At 41.0% G+C, this 25,157-nt stretch overlaps 1 protein-coding gene across 1 annotated transcript in view; it reads left to right on the top strand.

Moving 5' to 3' along the window:
* FGD5 (FYVE, RhoGEF and PH domain containing 5) overlaps positions 1–25,157 on the top strand; it is a 178,475-nt gene that overhangs the window by 111,120 nt on the left and 42,198 nt on the right. Inside the window, exons 4-5 of the mRNA XM_003762464.4 lie at positions 2,725–2,783; positions 2,898–2,928. Coding sequence (XP_003762512.2) covers positions 2,725–2,783; positions 2,898–2,928 — 90 coding nt within the window. The remainder of the gene's footprint in view (positions 1–2,724; positions 2,784–2,897; positions 2,929–25,157) is intronic.

The following is a 25,157-nucleotide window of genomic DNA, read 5'->3' as shown; positions in this document are numbered from 1 at the left end:
AGGATGGATGATACATGCACAGTCGCCTGCCATAAGAATACCTAGCATATGGCATGGTGGATCTTGGTCCAGGCTAGATATGGTGACTATTTATTACTAAGAAGTCCAAGATCCCAGGGTAGCTTCTGAGAGTGCCAGAAGAAGAGGTGGAGGAGCTTAAAGGGAATGGTCTGTAGCGTCTAGAAGTATCCAGGGATGGTCTTGCCAAAGGATAAAAATGGGGGTTTTGTCCTCTAGGGGTAGTGGGTGAAATTTGCAGAAGTAGATAGATTTTATGTAAGGAAAAACCTCCTAATCCTTAAAAATGAATAGGGACATCATAAAAATTGGAACTTCATTGGAGTTCTTCAAACAAAAATCAGATGGCCACTTAGTAGAAAAGTAATTCTTTTTCCAGGACCATTTGGACTAACTGGCTACTAAGGTCCTTTCTGCCTCTTAGAAGCTCTGACACTGTCATCTCTGATTTTGTTCTTAGGAGAACACATTATGAGGTTTCTTCAAACATCTGGCCCTCTCCTCTACGTTGGTACATTTAATATAGGATTTAGTTTACAAAGACCCTGGTACATTTAATATAGGATTTAGTTTACAAAGACCCTGGTACATTTAATATAGGATTTAGTTTACAAAGACCCTGGTACATTTAATATAAGATTTAGTTTACAAAGATTTTATTTGTGTAGCAATCCGGGAGGAACCTATCTGTGGCACAAAGCAAGGTCCAACCATAAAGCATATGCAGTTTAAAGTTCTAGAAAGACTTCCAGTCAGTAGCTAGACAATAAGCATATAACTGTTGAATTATATTAAATTTCAGAGAGAATGGAGGCAGGAAAGTGCTATTCTCAGAATCCAGAGAAGAAAGTTCCTTCCTTTTTAGTGGGCTTTTCAGAATGCTAAGATTTAGAGGCAGAAGAGAGCTTAGAGATATTTATATCCAATACTTTCGGGAAACCAAGGTGCAGAGAAAATACAGGATTTGTCCCCTAAAGTGAAAGGGCTGATGCTGATGATATTGCCACTTCCAGCTCCCTTGTTGGAAACGGAAAAAAGATTCAGAACTTGGGAGATGTCATGGAAACCAGAGACCTGTTCATGACAGAGGGTAAAGGTTTGGGAGCATCTAGAGGGCACAATGGATAGTGCAAACAGACGGTAAGTGGCTAGGGCAGAATTACACAGTAAATGTCTGAGACTGGACAGACATTTACTATGTAACCCCTGAGCTAACCACTTACCATCTATTTATCTCAATTTCCTCATTTGTAAAATGAGGATAAAAATAGCTCCTATTTTTCAGAGTTGTGAGGATTAAATGAGATATTTATTGTAAAGTACTTAGTGTAGTGCCTGGCACATTGTAAATTGCCATATATAAATGTCAACTATTATTATTAATATTATTTTGCCAATTTACATGGCTGGAACAAAGAGACCTGAATTTGGAGTCAGAGGCTCTGGATTCTGGTCCCACTAAATATGGGAATTTAGGCAAATTTCTTAACTCTTGTTGTCCTGGCTTTCACCATTTATAAAATGAAGATATGGACTATAGACAAAGATTCATTGACCACAGCTGTAAATGGGGTTTTCTTGGCAAAGATATTGGAAAGGTCTACTACTTCCTTCTCTGCTGGATCTTTTTGTCATACAGAGGTTAAATGACTTGCCCAGAGTCACAGCCAGGAAGTGTCTGAGGCTGGATTTGAACTCATATCTCCCTGACTCTAAGCTCAGTGCTCTATCCATTAAGCCACCAGCTTCCTGGACCTTCCATTTACACTGTATAATTTTTTTCACTGGCCATCTCCTTTATGAGAATGGGAACTCTTCAAAGGCAAAGACCATTCAGTGTTGGATAGATGTTTGTTGATGAACTCTAAAGTTCCTTCTAGCACTACATCTTTGCTTCTGCTATAATTTACTTTTAAACAGACCAATTCTCCTGTATTGTGTCCAGTCAGGAAACCACTTCTTTTTAATAATGGTCATTGAGAAGTTTAAATGAAACCCAAGGATGGTGAGACCATGGGAGATTTTGGGCAAGTAAAGACTGATGGAATGAACTGGAGATGATTAGTCAAGAGAAAGCTTGATCACTGGAGCTTGGTACATGAAATCTCTTCACAGAGATGAAAGACCATAGAGAAATCTATACTGATTTATTGCACTTGGTCCCAGAGAATAAAAGTAGGAGCAATTAGGAGATAGGATGGGGAAGGAGAAAGAACCAGCTTTCAGCTCAATGTTGTAAGGAAAATTCCTAATGATTAGAGCAATCCCAGTGTAGAAAGGGCTGCTCAGGAAAGTAGTGGATTTCTCCTCATTAGAGGATTTCAAGTAAAGGTTGGTGACCACTTGTCAAGGACATTGTTGGAAGGATCCTCGATCAGGTACCATCAACAGTTGATGGACATCAAGATCTCCAGATCTGAGATTCTGTGAATTCCCAATGATAACCTTACTCAAGGGATATTGAGCAAAGTTTGTCCTTTCCAACCCAGAAGAATACACTAGTCTCAATTATGATTGTCATTCGTTTCAGAAAGAGTACTCTGAATTTGGGTTGACAAGCCTTTGGTAGATTTCTCCAGCTGAAAGCATGTCAGTCTGTCTCGGTATCCTATAGACATGTGAACTCAGTACTTACATCCCCCATCCCACCTGCCATCACTCATTAACATCAGCTGTTTCTGCTTGTCCTGTTTTTTCCTCCAACAGAAGGAAGGACAATCCCGAGCTTATGTCATCGCTCAGGAGCTGCTGTCTTCGGAGAAAGTGTGAGTGTCCCAGTGGCCAACTGGCCTTGAACTTGTAAATAAAACATCACCTCAGCCTCAGTTCAGCCCTGGCTGACTGGATGGGAATTAATGTGACTCTCTCTCCTTCCACAGATACGGGCAGGTGCTGCAACACTTAATGCTGGTGAGTAAATCACTTTGATTGCCCAAACCTAATTGCCCTTTTACTAGACTGTGTTATAAGAAGTAGAGAAGAGGTAAGGAGACAGAGGTGAATTCTATTAATACAGGGGTGATGGTGACCAAATGTTCACTGAGGCATTTCAGGAAATCCTGTCTTCTGGTTAACTTAGGTTTTATTAGGGAACAAAGTAACTTGGAACTCTTCATAGCAGGAAAATGTTTTCTTAGTTTTGAGCTTTGTCAGCAAGATTCTTGTGAGGATCAAATGAGATAATATTTGTAAAGCACTTTGCAAACCTATGCTATGTAAATTTTATTATATTATTACCATTATCATTACTCACAATTGAAGAGAGAAAATAATTAAATACCAATGGGCCCATTCTCCACGTGAGCTAGGTCATATTCAATGGCCTTGGCGACAGCCATACCCCATTCTTGGAATAAATGCCCTTCTACCTCATAGACTCCTTTACTTCCTTTAAGATTAAAGTCAAGCGCCACCTCATTTGCAGATCCTTTCTTGATTCTCCCAAGAGAACTACTTTTTATTTATTTTGTTTTTATTCTGTATATAATAATATAGACAGTATAAGTTTTATATATGTATTTTAGGTATCTGTATCTATGTGTCTATATGTATCTACAGAGGTATATACACACATACATATATTGCACACATACATAGAGAGAGAAAAGGAGACGGAAACAGAGAGAGAGAGACAGAAAGAGACAGACAGAGAAAAGGAGACAGAAAGACAGAGAGAGAGAGAGAAAGAGACAGACAGACTTGTCTTCCTTAATCAAGCTAAGTTCTTTGAAACCAGGGGCTGTTTTCTGCTTGTCTGTCTCTCTAGTGCCCATGACAATCCCTGGCACACAATGAGCACTTAACAAAATGCTTATCAATTAAGTGATTGCTAGATTTATCACATTAGATTAACCATGGAATCACAGGATTTGGGAGGAATCTTCTTGAGAGTTATCTGGTCCCTCCTGCACATTTTACTGCTGAGAAAACTAAAATTCATAGAGCAACGGTTTTTAACCTCTGCTCTATGGTCCATGACCATGGTTTTTCTTATATATTTTGAGAACAATTTCAGTATACTTCGGTGTCCTTCAGATCCCATGGATTTTGCTTTAAGCACTTAAAAAGCTTATTCTGAGGAGTGTGTAGGCTTCGGCAATTTGCCAAGGAGGTCCAGGATGCAGAAAAGGTTAAGGGTTCCTACCATTTCTCAATTACACAGATAACAAAGCACAGAACCACGATGAAAACCAAAATCTTTTGACTCTCAATTCAGTCCCTATCACAGAGTTGGGAGTGTGAACTTTGGAAAAAATGTCAGTGGCCAAACATGGTATTAGAAGGAAACCCACTCCCCAGCATTTCCCAATAAATCCACAGGAGGAACCTCACAAGAAACTCAGTTAGAATGTTGACTGCAGAAACAAAGTAGAGCTGGCCCAGGATGCCAGAGTAGAGCCTGAGCACATCTGTTAACTTGATAGTGAAGGAGGTGCCAAGGGCTGGAGCAGGAGTTCTCAGAAGAGGGTCTGCCAGGGGTCACAGTCATAAGATAACAAGTTCATATTTCTGTTTCTGGCTTGAGTTAACAATTCACTAAGAATCAAGGAGTCCTTAGCAAACATCTAGTTCCCCTGCCTTCAACAGATAAAGAAGTTAAGCTGTTGAAATTTGTACCAGAGAATTCAAATAGTAGAAAACAATAATTACAACAATTAGCATTTGTAAAGCACTTTAAAGTTTACACAGTGCTTTACATGTGTTATCACATATAGAGCAATAACCCTGAGAGCTAGATGCTGTTATTATAAATGTTTTATAGATGAGGAAACTGAGGCTGCGAAGTTATGATTTGCTTGAGATCACAGAACTAAAAAGTGAAGGACAGAACTCAAAGCCAGGTCTTCTGGCTCCAAATGTTCTTCCAAGACATCCTACCTTAACTCAGGCTAATATGTGTTAATGGTCATCTGCCTTTTAAACCAAAGGGAAAGCTGTCTGGGAGAGCTTTGGCTGCACCCTAGTGGCACATCAATTGGCCAATCAAAAAGAATGTATTTAGTGGATTTGTCCAAAGTAATTTCAAAGCGGACTCCTAAGATGAGCCATACAGGGATCTGTTGGAACAACTGGAGAAGAGAAGATTTGACAAACACAGGAGAGATGAGTTCAAGTTTTTGAAGGGTCCTGGACAGAAGAGGACAGGAGGAATGGGTAGAAGTTGTAAAGAGACAAAGTTAAGCTTACTGTCAGGAAATGTTTCCTAGCAATCCAAAAGCGGCATGGGCTAACTCAGAAGAGAGGGGATTCTCCCTTCTTAGAATCGTCAAGCAGGGACCAGATGTGATCCTTGTTATGATTATGGAAGGCCACCTATTGTGTCTAGCCCCTGTGTCCCCATCCTGAGAATCCCCAGATTCACCTGGGAAGGTATTTGAGACTCTATAATCCTGTTGTGGTCTGAGAATCATTGTGCCCACCCAAACCTGTGCTTGGTACCAAGAGTAACCCCCCAAAAAGAATATAGTCCATGCCTTCGAGCAAAAGATTCACTTTCTGGACAAAGAGATAAGACCCAAAAGCAATCATGAAGCTTCCAAGGACAATTAAGGGACAAGTGGTGTGGTATTGACTGCAGCGTTCAAAAAAGCAAGCTCTGCCTATGGCATCCATGGTATCCAAAATAGAATTCACAGACTCTGAATTTGATCTATTTATTTATTTATTCATTCATTCATTTACTTACTATCTTGATCATTGTATTTTTTCTCCTGAGGCAATTGGGGTTAAGTGACTTGCCCAGAGTCACACAGCTAGGAAGGTCAAATTTGAACTCGGGTCCTCCTGACTTCAGGGCTGGGGCTCTATCACTGCATCGCCTAACTGCCCCTTGATCATTGTAACTTGATTCAATGTAACTGGTCTCTTTTTAATCCTATGCATTTTATTTTATGCATTTAAAAATATGGTCCTGACAAGGGACCAGAGTCTTCCTGGGATTGACTGTCATAGGAGTCTAAGATACACATACACACACAAATATAAGAACCTTTATATAGAGTTAATTACAGAATTTCCAGCTTAGAAGTCCAGCCACATGTGAAAAGAATCCCCATTACAATATATCCAACAAGTCATCATTCCACTGAAAGACCTTCCTTAGAGAGGAACTCCTCTATCCCCATCCACCCAGAGCAATCCATTCCACTCTTGCAGTACTCTAATTGTTAGAAAGTTTCTCCTGACATCAAACCTCAATTTCTTGGTAATTTCCAACAAGTGCTCCTGGTTTATCCTACTGAGCCTAAGCATAATCCTTTCTCTGACAGTGTGTCAGATACTTGAAGACAGCTGCCTTTCATGTTTCCCTTTCCTCTACATCTCTTCGAAGCTCAATATTCCCAGTTCCTTCAGTCCTACTCCATGGGCTCGAGAACCTTCATCGCCCTGATTGCTCAGCTTCTCAAAATATGGCAGCCAGAACTGGTCCTGGTATTTGTTCAGAGATGTGCTCCAGCCAGGGCAGAGCAGGACAAGGCTTTCCCTCTGTCACTACTGGAAACTCTACCTCCCTAAATGAAGCCCAGGATCCCATGACCTTTTTTTGGCTGCCATTTTATTCTTCCAACACTGCTGTGTTGACTTATCTTGAGCTTTGAGTTCTTTGAAGGCATTGTCCAGTCTTAGTATAATGTGCCTCATAGCACCTAGCACAGGACTAGGCACACAGACATATTTGCTAATAGAAGCACTGATGCCCCAAAACTCGAAGTCATAGATTCACAGATTTACAACTGGAATAGATTTGGAGGTCAATGAATCCATCCCTTCATTTTATAGAAGAGAAAACTAAGGAATCAGGATCACACAAGTGGTCATTGTCTGAAGTAGGATTGGAACTCAGCTCCTCCTAACTCCAAGTCTAGCACTCTGCACTTACCATCTTTGACAATCCACCACCTTTGAAGCATCTGTTCCATCTTCCTCCTTCTCTCTCTTCCCACTGCACTTCCTCAAATCTTCTTGTTTTTGTTGTTGTTACTGACCCCATTTGGGATTTTCTTGGCTAAGATTCAGGACTGGTTTGCCATTTCTTTGTCCAGCTCATTGTATAGATAAGGAAACTAGAGCAGTTAAAGTGACCTGCCCAAGATCACACAGCTAGTGTCTTTTAAAAAAATTTTTATTGAAGCTTTTTATTTTCAAACCACATGCAAGGATAATTTTGATCCTTACAAAACCTTGTGTTCCAGTTCCCCCCTTTCTCCCTACCTCCTCCCCAGATGGCAAGTAGTCCAATATTTGTTTAACATGGTAAAAAAAAAAAAATATATATATATATATATATATGTAAATCCAGTATAGGCATACATATTTATACAATTGTCTTGCTGTACAAGAAGAATCAGATCAAAAAGAAAAAGAAATGAGAAAGAAAATAAAATACAAACAAACAACCACAAAAAGTGAAGATGCTGTGTTGTGATCCATACTCAGTTCCCACAGTCTCTCTCTGGATGTAGATGACTCTTTTCATGACAAGACCATTGGAACTGACCTGAATCGTCCCATTGTTGAGAAGAGCCACATCTACCAGTATTGATCATTGTATAATCTTACAGCTAGTGTCTTAAGAGTGAATTTTAACTCAGGTTTTCCTGACTCCAAGCCTAGCTCTCTGGGCCACCTTAGCAGTCCTCTTTTTGCCTGGGCTATTATAGCCTCCTAACTGGTTTTGTTGCCTCCAATTAAACTCCTCTTAACTCTTTCACATCTTATTAGATTGTAAGCTCCCTGGGACTGTCTTTTACATCTTTTAGTGTCCCCAGTGCTTAGCACAATGCCTCATACACAGTAGGCACTTAATAATTGTTTATGGACTGACTGATGTTGTTGTCTAAGTAATCTTCCTAATATACCGTAATGATCACATCATTCCTCTTATCCTGCCCTTAACATTCAAGACCTTCCCCAATCAGGATGTGGCTTATATCTCTTGTAATTCTCCTTCAAATATCCTTTGTTCCTGCCAAATTGGACTACTCAATACCGCCTCTCACATCTTGCCCTCTTCCATAGATATGCTATCACTCATACTTAAAATAAACTCCCCTTCTTTCACTTCCCTCTCTGTTTGAAGCCACTCTATTTCTTCAAAGCCTAATCCCACATCTGTCTCCTTGAAGCCTTCCTTAATATCCTTCTCCATCCCTTAAATGAAAAAGATATCTCTCTGTCAAATTCCTCATAGTATTTTCCCTGGCTCCCCTTTGACCTTATTACATTCTACCTCATGCTGTAATTAGCTGGGTACCTGTACTATCCTCCTTCTTTCTTCCCTTTTAGACTATAACTTCCTTAAAGGTAGGGATGGTACCATTTTTCATGTTTTTATAACTAGTTCCCTGAGAGATACCACAAGGCAAAAAGAACCTGAGTCAAAAAGACCTAAATTTAAATCTTTCCTCTTATACTTACTGGCTCTGTCCCCCAGGGCAGGACATTTAATCTCTCAATGCCCCTAAAATCTAAATTATCGAAGTCACTATTCTCCACTGGTGGGGGCTAACTCCCCAGAAATTCTCTAAACAATGAAAGCACATCCTCTTCCAAAAGAAAACTGCCCAGTATGATGTTTTGTACACAGTAGGTATTTACTGAACTGAATAGTAGTTGTTCAATAAGTTCTCATTGAATTGAATCAAGTTAAATTGAACTGTATTAAATTGAATTGTATTGTGGCTCCAGTCAGCAACTTTATCTTGGGATAATTCTAAAATTTGAAAAGTCAGTATTCATAATAATCATCAGAAATGAAATTATGGTTTCACTCAAGGAGGGGATTACTTGGTGAGGAGAAAAGAACATGGCTGATGATGGCCAGCCAAAGGTCCTGAGTTTGTTCTTTAAAAAGAGAGTCTAGCATGAAGTTTTGGACAGGGAAGCTGGCAGAGTAGCAAGTCCACAGGCAACTTGCAGCCTCCTCTTGGAAGATTTGTTTAAGAATGCTGGGAAATGTCATTCTCTCTTTTCCTCTCACCAACCTACCCACCTCCCTTTGCTTCTGAGCTGGCAGCAGTATCCAGGGGCCAGATCTTTTGTTCTACAAGTTTGTTGAAAGGGTTTTTAACTTAGAAACATCCATATGTGTTTGCATAGCTTCCTTCTTCTTGGAATGACTCTGAAACCACTGGAAATATATACCTTAAAAAAAATAAAAAAGACATTCTTTCTATCTGTCTCTCCATTTCATAAATGTGTATAAAATCCACAATTCATAAGATAGTTATGGGAAATTTTCTATCAAACATATTAAATGCTATTGGTCTACTTTCATGCTTAGAAAGAAAAAGGCAGGGATCGCCTGAAGAGACCCCCCCCCATTCATAGTCCTTCTGAAAAAGGAGACATTTCAATAACAAGGAAAAGAGAAATGCCTGAATTTCAGCTTAGACTACTGACATTAAGGGATAAACTCTTTTTTTCTCTCTATCTCTGTCTCTTTCTATGTGTGTGTATGTGTGTGTGTCTCTGTCTATCTCTGTCTCTCTCTTTCTCTCTGTGTGTCTCTGTCTTTTTCTCTCTCTGTTTCTCTCTGTCTCATTCTATCTCTCTTGTGTCTGTCTTACTCTGTTTCTCTGTCTCTGTCTCTTCTCTGTCTCTGTCTCTGTCTCTCTGTCTCTCTCTCTTCTCTCTGCCTCTATCTCTGTCTCTCTCTCTTTCTCTCCCCCTCCTCCACTCCATTTCTTTGCCTCTCTATTTCTCCTCTCTCTCTATCTGTCTTCTCCCTTTCTTTCTGTTTGTCTCTCCATTTCACAAAGAATAAATTATTCTAATTCTGATGGCAGTTTAAAAAAATCGTTTCTTGGCTGTATGTGAGAATCAGCCCTAAGGTGGCCATCCGATGTGTAGGCACTATGTGCCAAAAATGGAATCCCCTGGAGTGCTACATGACCAGACATGAACTGGAGAGGCTGATGCATATATAACTGAAACAGAACAGTTGTGAATTGTCCTGCTAAATGATTAATCAATCACTCAGTAACTACTGAGCACCTCCTTGTGTGATGGCCTGTGCTTAGCACAAAGGAAGATAAAAATGCTTTTCAAAAAAGAATCTATATTCGAAGAAGAATATATTATATATATATATATATATATATATATATATATATATATATATACTTATGTATTATAGATAAGGACAAAGGAGCCCAGAGATTATGTAATTTGTCCAGTGTTCTATAAGCAATAAGTAGCATGCATGTATGTCCATGTGCTCATATTAAATGTATACACATATCTCCAATCTCATTTGATCTTTATAACAACGCTGTGGGTTAGATGCTATTTTTATTCTCACTGGGCACTTGGTCTAAGGAGTGATGAAATCCTGCACCTATAGGAAGTATGGATTTCTGAGATGGTTTCATCTTGCAGAATGAGGAGTTTCTGGAGTTGAGGAAAGCATCTAGATAGAAAATGATGATTTAAGAAATGGAAGGAGAAAAAGATTAGGAGACTTGTCTAAGGTCACCTAGTAAATTCTGAGGCAGGATTCAAGCTCTCTTCCTGATTTTAAATCAAGTTCTTTGTCCACTGTGCCAAGTAACTAAATCAAATTCAGCTACATGGAGGGCTAGACATCCTAGGTGGGCCAGAGAAAGAAATGACTTAAGTCAAATTTCAGAGCTTCCTTGAGAAAAAGGATGTTTTGTTCTTGCTGTAGTATCCCCAGGACCCAGCACAATGCTTGGTATACAGTAGGCACTCAATAAATGCTTGTTGCACTGATATGAATGTACTTAGAGGTCAGAGAGATCTGGACTCTGGAGTTGGGTTGTGGCAGGTCAGTTTGGATGGGTAGATTGGACTATATTGGGGAGGACCTTGATTAAGGAATTCCCATTTTCTCCTGTAGTCAGGGACTCAAAGGGCTTTTCTCTCCAACCTGCTTCCTGGATTAGGAGAGTCGTTCAGGGAGGTGTTGGGGGCTTCCCACTGATCACCTTGCTCTGAGTCCTTCATTTGAGTGACTTAAGGCACCAATCCCCAAAATCCATTACTCTGGAAATCACACATCAGGAAGCTTATAGAGATGACTTGGCTTTACCAGTTTGGCCAGAACCAAGTTGTCCCAGCCTCCAATGCAAAGCCCCCTTCTTATTCTCAATCCTCCCAATCCACTCTCACGCCTTAGAAATATGCAATAAAAATATGCATCAGGACTTCTGAAACTTTTTCTACTTGTAACCTATTTTCATCCAAGAAATTTTTCCATGATACCAGATATATAGGTATGCAAAATAGGGATAAAAACCAAACATTTTAATAATAAATCATCATTTTGCCGCCCCTACATTCAGCTATGAGACCCATAATCACCCACAGTCTAAGAAGCTGGGATACATGTGATTGAATGGGAAGATCCTAAGCTTTCTGCAGGTAGGATATGCTGGTCTTTCTAGAAGGTAGAAACAAGAATACCTTAAAGATCTTCTCAGAAGACTTCTACTTAGTCTAAGAAGCTGGGATGCATGTGATTGAATGGGAAGATCCTAAGCTTTCTGCAGGTAGGATATGCTGGTTTTTCTAGAAGGTAGAAACATGAATACCTTAAAGATCTTCTCAGAAGACTTCTACTTAGTCTAAGCCCCTCATTTGGGGGTGGGGGGAGAATGGTGTCCCAAAAAGTGGAAGTTACTTAGGGAAAGTCACAGATCATAAGGAGCAGAGTCTGGCTTTGAACCCAGTCTTCAAATCCACACAGGGAGGTACCACTCTGCCCATAACAGCCAAATTCAGGAATAGATGTAGGGGAGTCACAAGCCTTGATGTAGGTTTGAAGGATAACAAAATACATTTCTTAGTCAAAAAACTCTCTCCTGCCAGTTGTCTAAAGCTTTCCACCTTAATTATTCCTTTCACTAAAGGCACTAAAGGTGTTATACAAAAGTAATTATGCTACTTGGGACAGGTAGCCCATGATGGGCCAGAGCCTTCTGGAAAGCCAGTCCATCCTAGAATTCAATCACCTGTCAGAGTGCTGGGGGAATGGGAAACAGAATGGAGAGAAAGAATAGGGTATACCCGGGAGAGACAAGTTGACCTGGTTGATGGAGTGTTGGGCTATAGTTAAGACCTGAGTTCAAATTCTGTCTCTGATGCCTTTTACCTATGTGACCATCCATAATTTTTAAAAATAATGTTCCTCTTTGTTTTGTTTGTTTTTATATCTTTCAAAGTTTTAGTTTCCTCATTTGTAAAATGAGGAATTCACCATAGACCTAGAGATGTAAGAAACCCCAAAGGTCCCCTAGTCCAAACCTCATTTTATAGACGAGGAAACTGAGACTAAATAAGGGTCACACATGATCAATCTCTAAGCTCCCTTCCCATTCTAAATCTTGAAGCTAAATCAGGAGGAAGACCTGAATTCAGATCCTGCCTTGGATACTTCCTAAGTCATTTAATTTCTCTCAGTCTCAGTTTCCTCATCTGTAAAATAGAAATAATAACAGCACTGATCTCACTGTGTACTGTGAGGATCAAATGAGATGATGATCCAAATCTTAAATAAATGCCACATATTCTCATTCTTCTTATTATTATTATCATTAAATCTACATTTCTCTGATCCTATGTGGATGGAATATCGTGCAGTGAGGGGAGCTTCAGTAGTCATAGGAATCTCAGAGTGGTGATCTAGAAATGTATATGGAGAGTCCTGGAAAAGCTTCTAGTTTCATCATTTTACCCAAGACTGGACCTACTAATAATGGCACCTCTCTCTCTCTCTCTCTCTCTCTCTCTCTCTCTCTCTCTCTCTCTTTCTCTTTCTCTTTTTTTCTCTCTCTCTCTCTCTGTCTCTTTCTCTTTTCACACACACACACACACATATGGCTTTATCCTTAAAGCATTTTACAAGAAAAATTTGGAGTGGCATGTGGAGATAGGGGAAAGGAGAGGTGGAGGAAGAAGAGGAGAAAAAGAAGGAGAAGAGAGGGAAGAAGGGAAAAAAGAAGAGAAAAGGAAAAGGAGGAAAAGAAGGAAGGAAAGGAAGAGAGGAAAAGGGGGAGGAAGATGAGGGAGAGGAGGAAGAAAGGAGGGAAAAGAGGAAGAGGAGTGGATGGAAGAAGAGGAGGAGGAGGAGGAGAGGGTTGGAAAAAAGAAACAAAGCCAGGTTTCAAAAACTGCAGGGAGAGAGGAAAGCTTTGAGTGGAAGCATTTGTTTATCATAGTGCAGGAGTTTGGTTTGGCTGTGGAAGTGGTGCTAATGCGATTTAAAGGGATGTGAGACTTGGAAGGCCTTTGTTATTAGAGCATTCTAAGATGCTGATGGATTTACACATCAGTTTATCTCAATTGGTGTGTAATCTTCATCCTCCGGCACATTCTTCCCTTCCTCCTCCAGCCAGTCAGCTGGGGCGCTGAGAAACAGATCCCAATACCCCTCAGTCCCCAAAAGATAAAATCAGTCCATCAACAAGTAATTACAGGAGGGCCTCCATGTGCCCAGGCCCAGCCTGGGTGCTCTATGCTGGGGGGAGGGATGGGGAGAAGAGAGGAAGGGAGGGATCCTAGAAAAAGAGTACATACAGCTCTTAGCCAGAGGAGCACAGGAGAATAATAATGATTCACAATAATCATTCATATTCCATAATGCAGTATGATTTCAGAGAGCTTTCTTCCCCAGGACCCTGAAAAGGAGTGCATGTATTTCTTGTCTGTATTTTATAGAAAAGTGATGTGGAGATCAAAGGCATTAAGTGACTTATCAAGTGTCATACAGTTAGTAAGTGTCAGATGCAGGATTTGAACCTCAGGGAGCTCATGTGCCAGGAGTGTGCTGATAAATATTTAACAACACAGCTGGTTTTTAAAAAAAAAAAATTAAACTTTTTGGTTTTGTCTGAATTATTAACATTTTCTTCACTGCTTTCTTAAGTCTAGACAATCAATAAAGCAATATGCCAATCCCTGATGTGTAGTTCTCGAGGAGTAAATTCTCAGGCTGAAAACTGAACAATCAGCTCTCTTGAGCCTATCTGAGCTGGCTCAGACACATCTCTGTTACTTAGACGGGAGCAATGAGAAAAGTGATATGGGAAGAAAATGGGTCCATCAGGGCTATGAAGGCTGGTGCACAGAGAGAGAAGCCCAAGGCGAAGGAAACCACAGAATGATAGACCGGCAGGGGTAAAGCTCCTCAGAAAGCATCTAGTCCAAGCTTTTCATTTTACAGACAAGGGAATTAATGTTAAATGAATGGTTGGATAGATGAGCGTCCAAAAAAAAGCATTTACTATGTGCCAAGTACACACATAAGTGAGTTCAGCTACAAGATATATAGAAAGGCCCGGGAGTCTGAAGGGCTGATGGCAAAGTACAAGGGACCTTAGGGTATATCAGCAGGTGAGAAGTAGGTGACCAGCAGTCTGGAGGGCAGGGGGCTGATGGCAAGGCCTTGAAAACTTTAGGAACCAGTGAGAGAAAGAGCAGATGGTAATGCCTAATGGTCTTCCATCTTTCTTGAAGGTTAGTTCCTCAAAGCAATATGAGTAAACACATCCTTCTTCCTACTCTATTACCCCTGTGAGGCAAACACAGTCATACAGGGAGTAATTAGATGAGCTAGGATTTGAACCCGGGTCCTCCGGCTTCAAAACTGACAAATTTTCCATAACACCAGATGGTCTCTAGATCCAAGGAACATCTGCTAATTCTCAGTATTAGGATCACTGCCAAACAGATGCCTCGCCTTTTCCGAGATAGAATTCAACCATCCGGGCCTAGGAGCTTGTGGAGGTGGGGAGAGGGACCTGAACTGGGCATTATTTGGCATTCACTACAAAAGCCAGTCTGGTCCACAAAGTCCACCAGCCCAGGTAGAACCAGAGTGCTGGGTTTTTGCCAGCCCTGGGCTACAGGTCCTTTCTCAGAAGGTCATAATTGGTACAGTTTTTGCTGTGTGACCATGAATGAGTGGTTGAACCATTCTGAATCTGTGTCTTCCTTGTAAAATGAGGAAAAGATAGATGACCATTCATTTGGGATGTTTTAAAGGGGCTTCTAATTTGAGTGTTGTTTGGGCTTGGAGAAACTGTGTCACTTTTTAGGACACTTGAAGGGAGCAACGAAAGATCATGCTTACCCCAGCCCTTCCTTTGTGGAAGGAGAAGTTTGAGCTGTATGTCCATGTTTCCTGGATCAGTGAATAGTCTTTAAAGCATGGACTTCCTCCCACATTCCTGGGTCCTGTCCTAGATTTCAAAGATATTGTAAATGATTAGAGCTTCTAAGAATACTCAACTCAGTTCAACAAATAATATAAGGAGTTAGGTTTAGGGCAGCTAGGTAGTGCAGTGGAAAGTGTGATAAACCTGGATTCAGGAAAACTCATCTTTCTGAGTTCAATTCTGGCCTCAGATGCTCACTAGCTGTGTGACTCTAGGCAAGTCACTTAACTGTTTGCCTCAGTTTCCTCATTTGTAAAATGAGCAGAAGAAGGAAATGGCAAACCACTCTAGTATCTCTGCCAAGAAAACTCTAGATGGGGAGGACAATAACAAATTGGAAATGGAGGTGAGAAGACTGGATTGTTGTTATTTCAGAAAAAACCAAATTTGAACTAAATGGTAAAGAGGATTTGTTTTTGGCACCTCCCATTTTCCTTTATAGATCCCTCTTCTCCCCAGGTAATTACCATGTATCCAATTTTCATAAAGCCTTGTTCTTTCTATCATAATTCCTCTATGAAAATGTCAGCTGATAAATTAAAGGCTCAAGTTGTGACCCCTCTCAGGTACATTTGTATTTCCCTAGGAAGCTGGGGATCAGGAGGTTATTGAAAGAGTATATTAGATTCAAGGGAATGAATCTTTAATGGTGCAATTTAAAGCACTCTGATATGGTGGTAGGAAATATGCATTTATTTAGTGCTTAGTGTGTGCTGAATACTATGTCAAGTTCTTTACAAATTTTATTTCATTCGAACTTCACAAAACCCTAAGAGGTAGGTGTTATTGTTTTCCATATTTTAAAGTTGAGGAAACTAAGGCAGACAGAATTAAGTGATTTGCCCAGGACTGTACTGCTAACACCTGTATGAGCAGTATTGCTCATGGAGTGACTAGATGTAATAGAGTAATCCTGAAGGAAATCGCAGCTGAAAATTAAAGGTGAGCGGTTGCCAATCAGACCAGCTCCATTTCTCTCAACCTGTATTATCTATGCTCTTATCTGTTTCAGAAAAACACTGGTGGGGATAACGTGACCTTGGGCACATGCCAGGGAGTGAGTGACACCATGTGCCTAGCACTGTGTTAGATGCCATATGGGATACTGAGCAAGGCAGACTACCTGCCTTCGGTGAGCATAAATTCTAGCTGAGGAGATGAGGCATCAGCCCATGAAATATTAGATAACACTACAGGAGGTACTGCAAGCCACAACTCTAATGCATACATGAATGAAAAAGCATTGACTTGGCTCCAGATCAGAGACAGAGACTGGACTCAGGAGGTAGGATAGAGCCCTGTGAGCTAAGGTCATCTGGGAAGGTGGCTTAGAGGAGGTGACATTTGAACTGAACCTTGAAGGATGAGTACAATTTGCAATAAGGATAAAAATCAAGAAGGAGCTTTTAAGGAGTGAGAGCTGAAGGAATAGGTCATAGGTTCATAGATTTAGACCTGAAAGGGACCTCAAAGACCATTAAATCCCATCTTCTCATTGAATAGAGAAGATACTGAGATCCAAGCTGGTTAACTTGCTCAGATCCAAAATGGTCAACTTACCCAAAGTCATTCAGCTAGTAAAATGTCCAACTTGGTATCTGGACCCAGTTCTTCCTGCTCTGAAGCTCCAGCAATCTATTTCACTCGACCAAAGTGCCAAGGATTAGGAGTAAACTGGTCTATCCGGAGTTCTAGGGAAATGAGGTGGGACAGTTGGGTTAGGCAGGGCCTGATTGGAGAGGGCCTTAGGTGCCAATTTAAGGAGTCTGGACTTGATTCTCCAATCCCTGCCTTCGCCTTCTCTGACTTATCTTATCTTTCCAGAGTATTGAAAAAGTTATTTTTAAAGTTCTATGTTTTGTTTTGTTTTTTTTTCTCCCAAAGTTCTTCTCTATAACAAGACTGGGAGTGAGAGGGCAGCCCCTCCCTGGCCAGCTCAGGGGAAGGCCCCTTTCTCCAGCCAAGGCCCAGAAGGGTTTGGAGTTTTCCCTGATTGAGGCCATCTCAAGTTCATCCTAATGGATTCCGTCTGGTCTTTTCCTAGGATGACATTAATGGACTGATTAATGACCAAGATGATGACATTTTTGTCCACCCACTCTCTTCTGAGAGGAAAAATAGAAACATTGTGCTAGCATGTAGAACCATATCAATTAAAAGTTTGAAGGAAAGGGAGGAGGGCCTGGTGGAGAAGGAGAACCAGTGCAGGAAATATCTGAGCCCAGAGTAGGATGTGAGAGGCAGCTTGAAGCTAGCCTGGGTCATCAGGGCTGGTGAGGTAGGGAAGAGATGAGAAGACCCTGCATTTAGTGCTGGGAAAGACTCTGACAACACCCTCATTTTACAGATTAAGAAACTGAGGCAAAAAATAGGCACTTGCTTATGGTCAGTCAGAGGCAGGGTTCCGTCCAATATTCTCTCCATCACATTATTCAGAGAAGTAATGAGGATAAGGATAGTCCTGACTAATGAGAGTTATTGGGGACAGCTTTGTGTGTGAGGTGTCATATTGGGTATTAAAAGATGATTAAAATCAGTCAGCATTTCATTAGCACCTACTATGTGTCAAGCACAGAACTAGGTAATACAAATATGAAGAATGAAACAATCCCGAGGATGCTCTAGGATGCTGAGCATGCATTAACTTTCTTTTTTTTTTTATTTTATTTAATAGCCTTTTATTTACAGGTTATATGCATGGATAACTTTACAGCGTTAACAATTGCCAAACCTCTTGTTCCAATTTTTCACCTCTTACCCCCCACCCCCTCCCCTAGATGGCAGGATGACCAGTAGATGTTAAATACATTAAAATGTAAATTAGATACACAATAAGTATACATGACCAAAACATTATTTTGCTGTATAAAAAGAATCAGACTCTGAAATATTGTACAATTAGCTTGTGAAGGAAATCAAAAACATGCATTAACTTTCTGCAGCAATGGGAGAAATTCAGGGGAGAAGACATACAATAACAACAAAACGACAAGCCTATGGCCAGATTAAGTTCCTCATTTCACTGGTAGAGCCATGGTCAGTAATCTCCAGTAGTCTCTCCTGTGCAGGTGGTCTGCCATTAACTGGCAGCCTACCCACTGACCTAACATAGAAAGAATACTGAATTTGAAGTCAGAGGACCTGAATTCAAATCCAGGATTGTTAGTTATTATTCTGTGACCCTGGTTGTATCACTGACCCTCTCCAGGTATGGACTAGATGACTTGGGAGGTCCCTTCTAGATGTGTCATTCTCTAGTCTAAGGTTCCTTCCAGCTCTGAAGTTCTATATATTAACGCCCCTTCCAGCTTTAACAAAGGTGTCTTCCAGCTTTGACATTTTATAACTCTATGACCCTTTAATTAAGGACCTAGAATAAATAGATTCTTTTTATTATGCCCTCCAAAAGAGCTATACACTATATAAAAACTCATTAATTTGATGGGTTTCTTCTAGAAACAAACATTTATTGGAAAGAATCTGGAATCCATTAATCAGTGGATACTTAACTGAGCATTTACAATCATTCATTCATTCACTGACCATTAAGTGCTACTGTGGACTAAGAGCTTGAGGAGATAAGACATCTTTTACAGGGGGTTTCTGTACAGGGAAATCGGGTGAGGGAGGGGCCAAGGTGACTTGTAATGGCCCTTCCAAGATAATCTACTGTGTCCTAGGTAATGTGTGACTATAGAGAAATACAAGAGAAGGTGTCTACCCTCAAAGTCGGGGGTCAAAATGATACAACCAAAAACAGAACAAAAAGCATGTGGCTGTGAGGGCTGCAGCAACAGGTAAAGGCGTCCACCTGAGCTCTGGCCCAGGCCATAAGTCAGGGAGTTTGGCTGGAACTGAACTAAAATTAGGAAAAGATTAAGCTGCAGAAGGAATATAAACCTAACTACGAAGGGTATCGAATGCCATGCCAAGGGTTTCAAATTTGACCACATCAGGCATTAGAAAGTCTTTCCTGGATCCTGGTCTGGTCTGATCCCTCAGGAGGAGGTGACTCAAGGGCCTGAACTGTTCCCCCATCCCAAGTGATGATTTGAAGAGTGCTAGGGGGGACCAGAATTCCTAGTAAGAACCCTTCCTCCATCAGGTGTAATGGATGAACTTCTCAGGGCTCTTGACTCCTGGCTGCCTTGTGATTTGTGAAAACCATTGTTATGGTGATTACTATTATGCTTCAGTTTTTTTGAAATTAATCAAGAAGATAACAGTTCTCCAGACCATTGGGATTAAGTCAATTCGGTAGGAATTAATTACAAGCAAGAAACAAGTTTACAGAGCAATTCATAATGAAGTTCCCTGGGGTGTAGAAAAATAATGGTCTGTCTCTCTTCCTTCCTCAGATCATAGATTTAGAATTGAAAGCTCTGGAAGATTTAGGGGTCATCTATTCCAACCTCCTCATTTTAGGGATGAGAAACTAAGGTCCAGAAAGGGAGACGAGGAATTTGCCAACAGCTATACAAAAAATAAATCCCAATCAGAATTTCAACAAAGGTCTTCACCATAATTCCTAATGTGTCACATTCTTCTTACCTATCTTCTCTCTTTCTCTCTCCTTCCCCTCCTGAATTTCTTATTTCCTCCTATCTTATCCTAAGAATTGAAAAAAAATATTTAGAGGTCATATAATTCATCTTTCTTTCCCCCAAAAAATCTCCGCAAGGACATCCCTGATCCATCCTCTGCTTGGACCACCGCCAATGACTGGTGATTCACTATTTCCAAAGGCATAGCACATTACTGATGGCCAACTTTGCCCCTTGGTCCTAATTCCGCCCCGCAAAGCCAGACAAAATAAATCTACTCCTCCTTCTCACATCTAAGCTCCTCCAACAGAATGCAAACTTCCTGAAAGCAGGGATCGTTTCACTTCTGCCTCTGTATCCCCAGCACTGCACTTGGCACATGGGAGATGCTTAATCAATGCTTATTTATTTAAGATACTCTAATTCAGGAATTCAATCCAAGAAATATTTCTTGAGTTTCTACTGAATGCAAAATGACCGTGAGAGCCCATATTAATAGAAGGCGTCCGTATGTATAGATGGGGAAGGTATCTTAAAGGCCACCTAACCTCCCCCCAGCATTCTGCAGATGAAGGGAAAGATCTTGTCCAAGGAGACATTGGTAGCAAGCAACAGACCCATGTATCTTCTGATGCTGGATTCAGTGTTCTGGGCCATAAGTAAGGTCTTTTCCTGATCTGTGTCCTTGATTTTATGAATCCAACGCTGATACTCTATGCACTGAGCCACACTTCCGCCAGGGTCAAGAATTGCCACTCGGGGTGAGGAAAGAGCAGGTGTATTCTGAATGGCTCCAAAGGGAAGAACAAGAACCAAAGTGAGTAAGGCTGATGGACTTTGGCTTCAGATAAGAAAGAAATCAAATGGAATTGCCCTTCAATAGAATGTTCCTCCTAAATAGATGGCAAGACCCCTCTCATTGGAGATGGGAAAACAGAAGCTTAGATGTCCACCTGTCAAGGATGCCCTAAAGGAGATTCTTGCATTGGAATCCTGGTTACATTGTATGGTATTTAATAAAATAGTGATAATTACGCTTTTGCGATTCCCCTCATGAGGTAATGGTGAAGAATACTTTATACACCTATAGGAAGAAGAGCTATCATTTGCATTATCATTATTAATGAGCAAAGGAGAAGTCTGTGCCACTTCCAGATACCAGGTTACCAGATTGGGCATATTCTCTTGGAACAGGCAATAGGGCCAAGTGTCCAGGAGCTGAGGCTCCTGCCCCAATGGGACAGGTGATGGCACATGGCCCAATGCCTTCCAGGGAAGCAAGCTAAGAGTTGGGAAACTTGTTCAAAAGGAAGTTGGGGGCCTATTTTCAGTGATTCTTATTAGACAAGTCCCTAAGAAGGAAATGAAGAGATCTGCCAATTGGCAACATCTTATGTTGTGACAGAGAAAGGAAACTGCCCCCAGGCAGCTGGCAAAGGAGCCTGGGTTTGAAAAAGGAAGGATGGTCCACAGTTGGGCCCTGACATCTTTTGCTACTTTCCTTGTGATTGGGGTGTGTGTGTGTGTGTGTGTGTGTGTGTGTGTGTGTGTGTGAGAGAGAGAGAGAGAGAGAGAGAGAGAGAGAGAGAGAGAGAAAATAAAGAAAGAAAGGAGGGAGGGAGGAAGAAAAGAAAGAGAGAATATGAGACTGGATTGCATCATATAAACATTTATATAGTGCCTACAATGTACCAGCCACTATGCTAAGCACTTGACAATTATTATCTCATTTGATTCTCACAACAATCCTGAAAGGTAGATGCTATAATTATTCTCATTTTATACATGAAGAAACTGAGGTAAACAGCGGTTAAATAACTTCCCCAGGGTCATACAGCTAGTAAGTGACTAAGGTTGGATTTGAACTCCAGTGTTCCTGACTCAAATTCCAGTGCCCTACCTCCTGTACCCATCCAGCTACCTATGATATTAATTTATTCAGGATCTATCACCAGAAAGACTATTTGGGGTTGATTTGGAGTGGTAGAACTGTTTATTTAATTTTTAAAATTAAATAGCTTCTTTAAAACGTAATGTTGAACAACAGCACAACAAAATAAACTTGCTTAGTAACTATTTACATTTAAATTAGAGAAGAAAGGATAATTATTTATATTATAATGATAATATGTAATATCAGTAATAATAGCTAATATTCACATAGCACTGTACTAAGTGCTTTGTAAATATTATCTCATTGGATCTTCACAACAACTCTTCAAAGTAGATACTGTTCTGCTATTATCCCCATGTTACACTCGAGGAAACCGAGACAGAGCTTAAACACTAAGATGTTTCTGAGGCTGAATTTGAACTCAGGTCTTATTTATTTCAGGCCCAGTGCACTATCCACTGGACTACGCAGCCTCTGAAATTAATTGATTTCAATGCATAAAATATAACAACTTCTCAGCCTCTCCCAATCTCCTTCAAGATTCCTTTACCCATTCATTCTCATTCATTTTTCCTTTAACATGATGAAAGTTAATGTGTATTCTTCTCTTGTTCTGCTTTTTCTCACTTCACATTACTTCATACAGGTCTTTCCAGATATCTTTGTATTCCTTAAACCTATTGACCATAATTGTATCATAGCATTCCCTTAGACTCATGTACCACAATTTATTTAACCATTCCCATACTTTGGGAAGTTAAATTACTTCCAGCCTTCTGTAATTACAAATAATGTTTTGACCATCCTTTGTATATCTAGTTCTTTTTTTTCTTTACTTAACACTTTCAGTTGTGTGTTCCATGTTATGGAAAACTTCTACTTCACACTCCCCCATTTCACTCCTTAAAGATTCCATAAGTTTGCAGTTCCATCACTAATGGATACCTGTTTCTTCCCAACCTCATCAGCATTAAGTTTTGGAGTTTTTAATTTCTTTCCTTTTTTGCCAATCAGATGGGCCCGTGATGGAACTACAGAGTTGTTTTAATATCCATCTCTTTAATTATGAACATCTTTTCAAGTCATTAACAATTTGTCTCTTCTCTTTTGAAAAGTGTCTGTACATATCCTTTGGCAATTTATCCATAACTCACTCATTTTTTCTCTCAGTACCTCATCCCACTTTTTTCACCCATTCCCCCCTCCATTCCCTCCCTGCCTTCCTTTAGAGAACCTCAACCCAACAAGGGAAGGTCAGACAGGGACAGAATTGTCTGTTTTCAAAGCAGGAAACGTTGTAACCTCCACATCTGCTTGTCCCTTGCATGACATCATCTGCTTTCATTTCAAATGCTGCAGGAGAGTTCGTCTTTGTCTCTTTCTCTTCCTCTCTCTTTCCTACTCCCCCCCTTTTTTTCTGCTCTAAATGACCTCTAAAGTCCCTTCCAGCTCTAAAATACAATGATCTTCTCTTCAGTTCTCTCTCTCTCTCTTTCTTTCTCTCTCTCTCTCTGTCTCCACCCTTCCCTTCCTCCCTCCTTCTCCTTTTTCTCCCTTCCTCCCTCCTTCTCCTTTTCCTCCCTTCCCCCCTCCTTCTCCTTTTCTTCCCTTCCTTCCTCTCTCCTTCTTTCTCTCTCCCTCTCTCCTTCTCTCTCTCTCTCTCTCACTCTTTCTCCCTCTTTCTCTTTCTCTCTCTGTCTCCACCCTTCCCTTCCTCCCTCCTTCTTCTTTTCCTCCCTTCCTCCCTCCTTCTTTTCTTCCCTTCCTCCCTCTCTCCTTCTCTTTCTTCCTCTCTCTCTCTCCTCTCTCTGTCTCCGCCCTTCCCTTCCTCCCTCTCTCCTTCTCTCTCTCTTCCTCTCTCTCTCTTTCTCTCTGTCTCCACTCTTCCCTTCCTTCCTCCTTCTCCTTTTTCTCCCTTCCTCCCTCCCTACTTCTCTCTCTTCTTCTCTCTCTCTCTTCTCTCTCTGTCTCTGTCCTTCCCTTCCTCCCTCTCTCCTTCTCTCTTTCTTCTCCCCCTCTTTTTCTTCCCCCCCCAACTTTTGCCCCCTCTCTCTGTCTTCATGAAAGGTATGGGTGGGAAAGCCCAGGACATCTATGGAGAATGAATGATAATCCAGTTTGGAAAAAAAACAGAGCAATGCCTTGAATGCTGTAGGAACTTAACTCATGTTTGTTGGGATGGATTGTGTCAAAGAAAAGTAGGGGATAAGTGAGAGAGGAAGGTAAGACCAGATTGTGGGGAACTTGAGAGCCAGAAAGAAGTTTGGACTTTACCTGTAAGCAGTGGGGAGCCACTGAAGAGTTTTGAGCAGAAGAATTATTTTTCTTTTATGTTCTACTTTAGAAAAATGACTCCATGTGGAGGATGGATGGGAGAGAGAGAAATGAGAAGGCATGAAATCATTCAGGAAGCTCCTAGGCTAAACCATGGAGGGCCTGAACTGGGGTAGCATGTATGGAAGTGGAAAGAAGGAAGTTTATTCTAGGTTCAGTAGTTGTTATCATGCAATTGGAAAACCAAAGGATCTGTCCTCACGCACACCCCATTTCCCATCCCATCAACAAAATGCTGGTAGTAAGACAGGGACCCTGGGGTCTTGCTTTCCTTAACATGATGGTTTTCTTGACTAGACTGATCCTAAAATAGGAAAGAAGACTCAAAAGACTTCTGTGTTCAGAAATATTTTCTCCTGGGGCCTGATCCTTCCTAAAAGTCCTTAATAGGACTTACAGCTGAAAGAAAACTTAAAGGTCATCCATCCAAATCCCCTCATCTTTCAGATGAGGAAACTGAGGTCCAGAAAATTCAAATGATTCATATTTCTTGAGGCTGAGCCAAGACCAAATTAGGCTTTGGAATTTAGGGATGGGGTCTGAGATGAACTTCCTTTCTCTGCTTCCTTTCTCTATGCTATCCACTCTCCCTTCCCACTCCCCACCTACCCCCCAAAAGTAACCTGTGAATCTCCAGCACTGCCTAAGAAGAGCTTAAATTGAAGGGATGTTTCTCTAACCTAATTTGCCTGAGCACGGGGCCTTCTGCCAACCAGCTAAGTGTTAGAATCTCCCTGGAGGCCCCAGGCAGGCAGGGTTGTTTGGGTCTGGCCCCTCTTGCTCCGAGATTGGGGGTGGGAGGGAGGAAATCAAGGAAGGCCCCAGGCTCACAAAGTAGCTTTTGGAAAGAGAACACTCAAACAGAACACAGTGGCACTTGTTGGATTTTCCACTTCCTTCCCTGGCTGTCAGGAGCTGGTGACCTTTCCCCACTGTATCCCTGGCCAATCTGGAGGGTGTCCTCCACTCTTCCCCTGAAATCAGGGTTAAATGCTTGGCCTCCAGAGACCTTAGTCCAAACAATCCTCAAGAACACTGAAGGGCTCAGTGAATGGCCACGGGCCTCTGTGTATTCTAGCCAATGTTTTGTTTTTTATTAGTTATGACCCTTTCTCATCAGCAACATGGTCCCCATTTTACAGATGGGGACCAAGAGGCACAGAAAGGAGAAGAATCCTGCCTAAGTTT

This window comes from Sarcophilus harrisii, chromosome 1, assembly GCF_902635505.1.
Source record: "Sarcophilus harrisii chromosome 1, mSarHar1.11, whole genome shotgun sequence".
NCBI lineage: Eukaryota > Metazoa > Chordata > Mammalia > Dasyuromorphia > Dasyuridae > Sarcophilus > Sarcophilus harrisii.
Note: the sequence above shows the minus strand (reverse complement) of the source record. Positions and strands in the feature narration are given on the sequence as shown.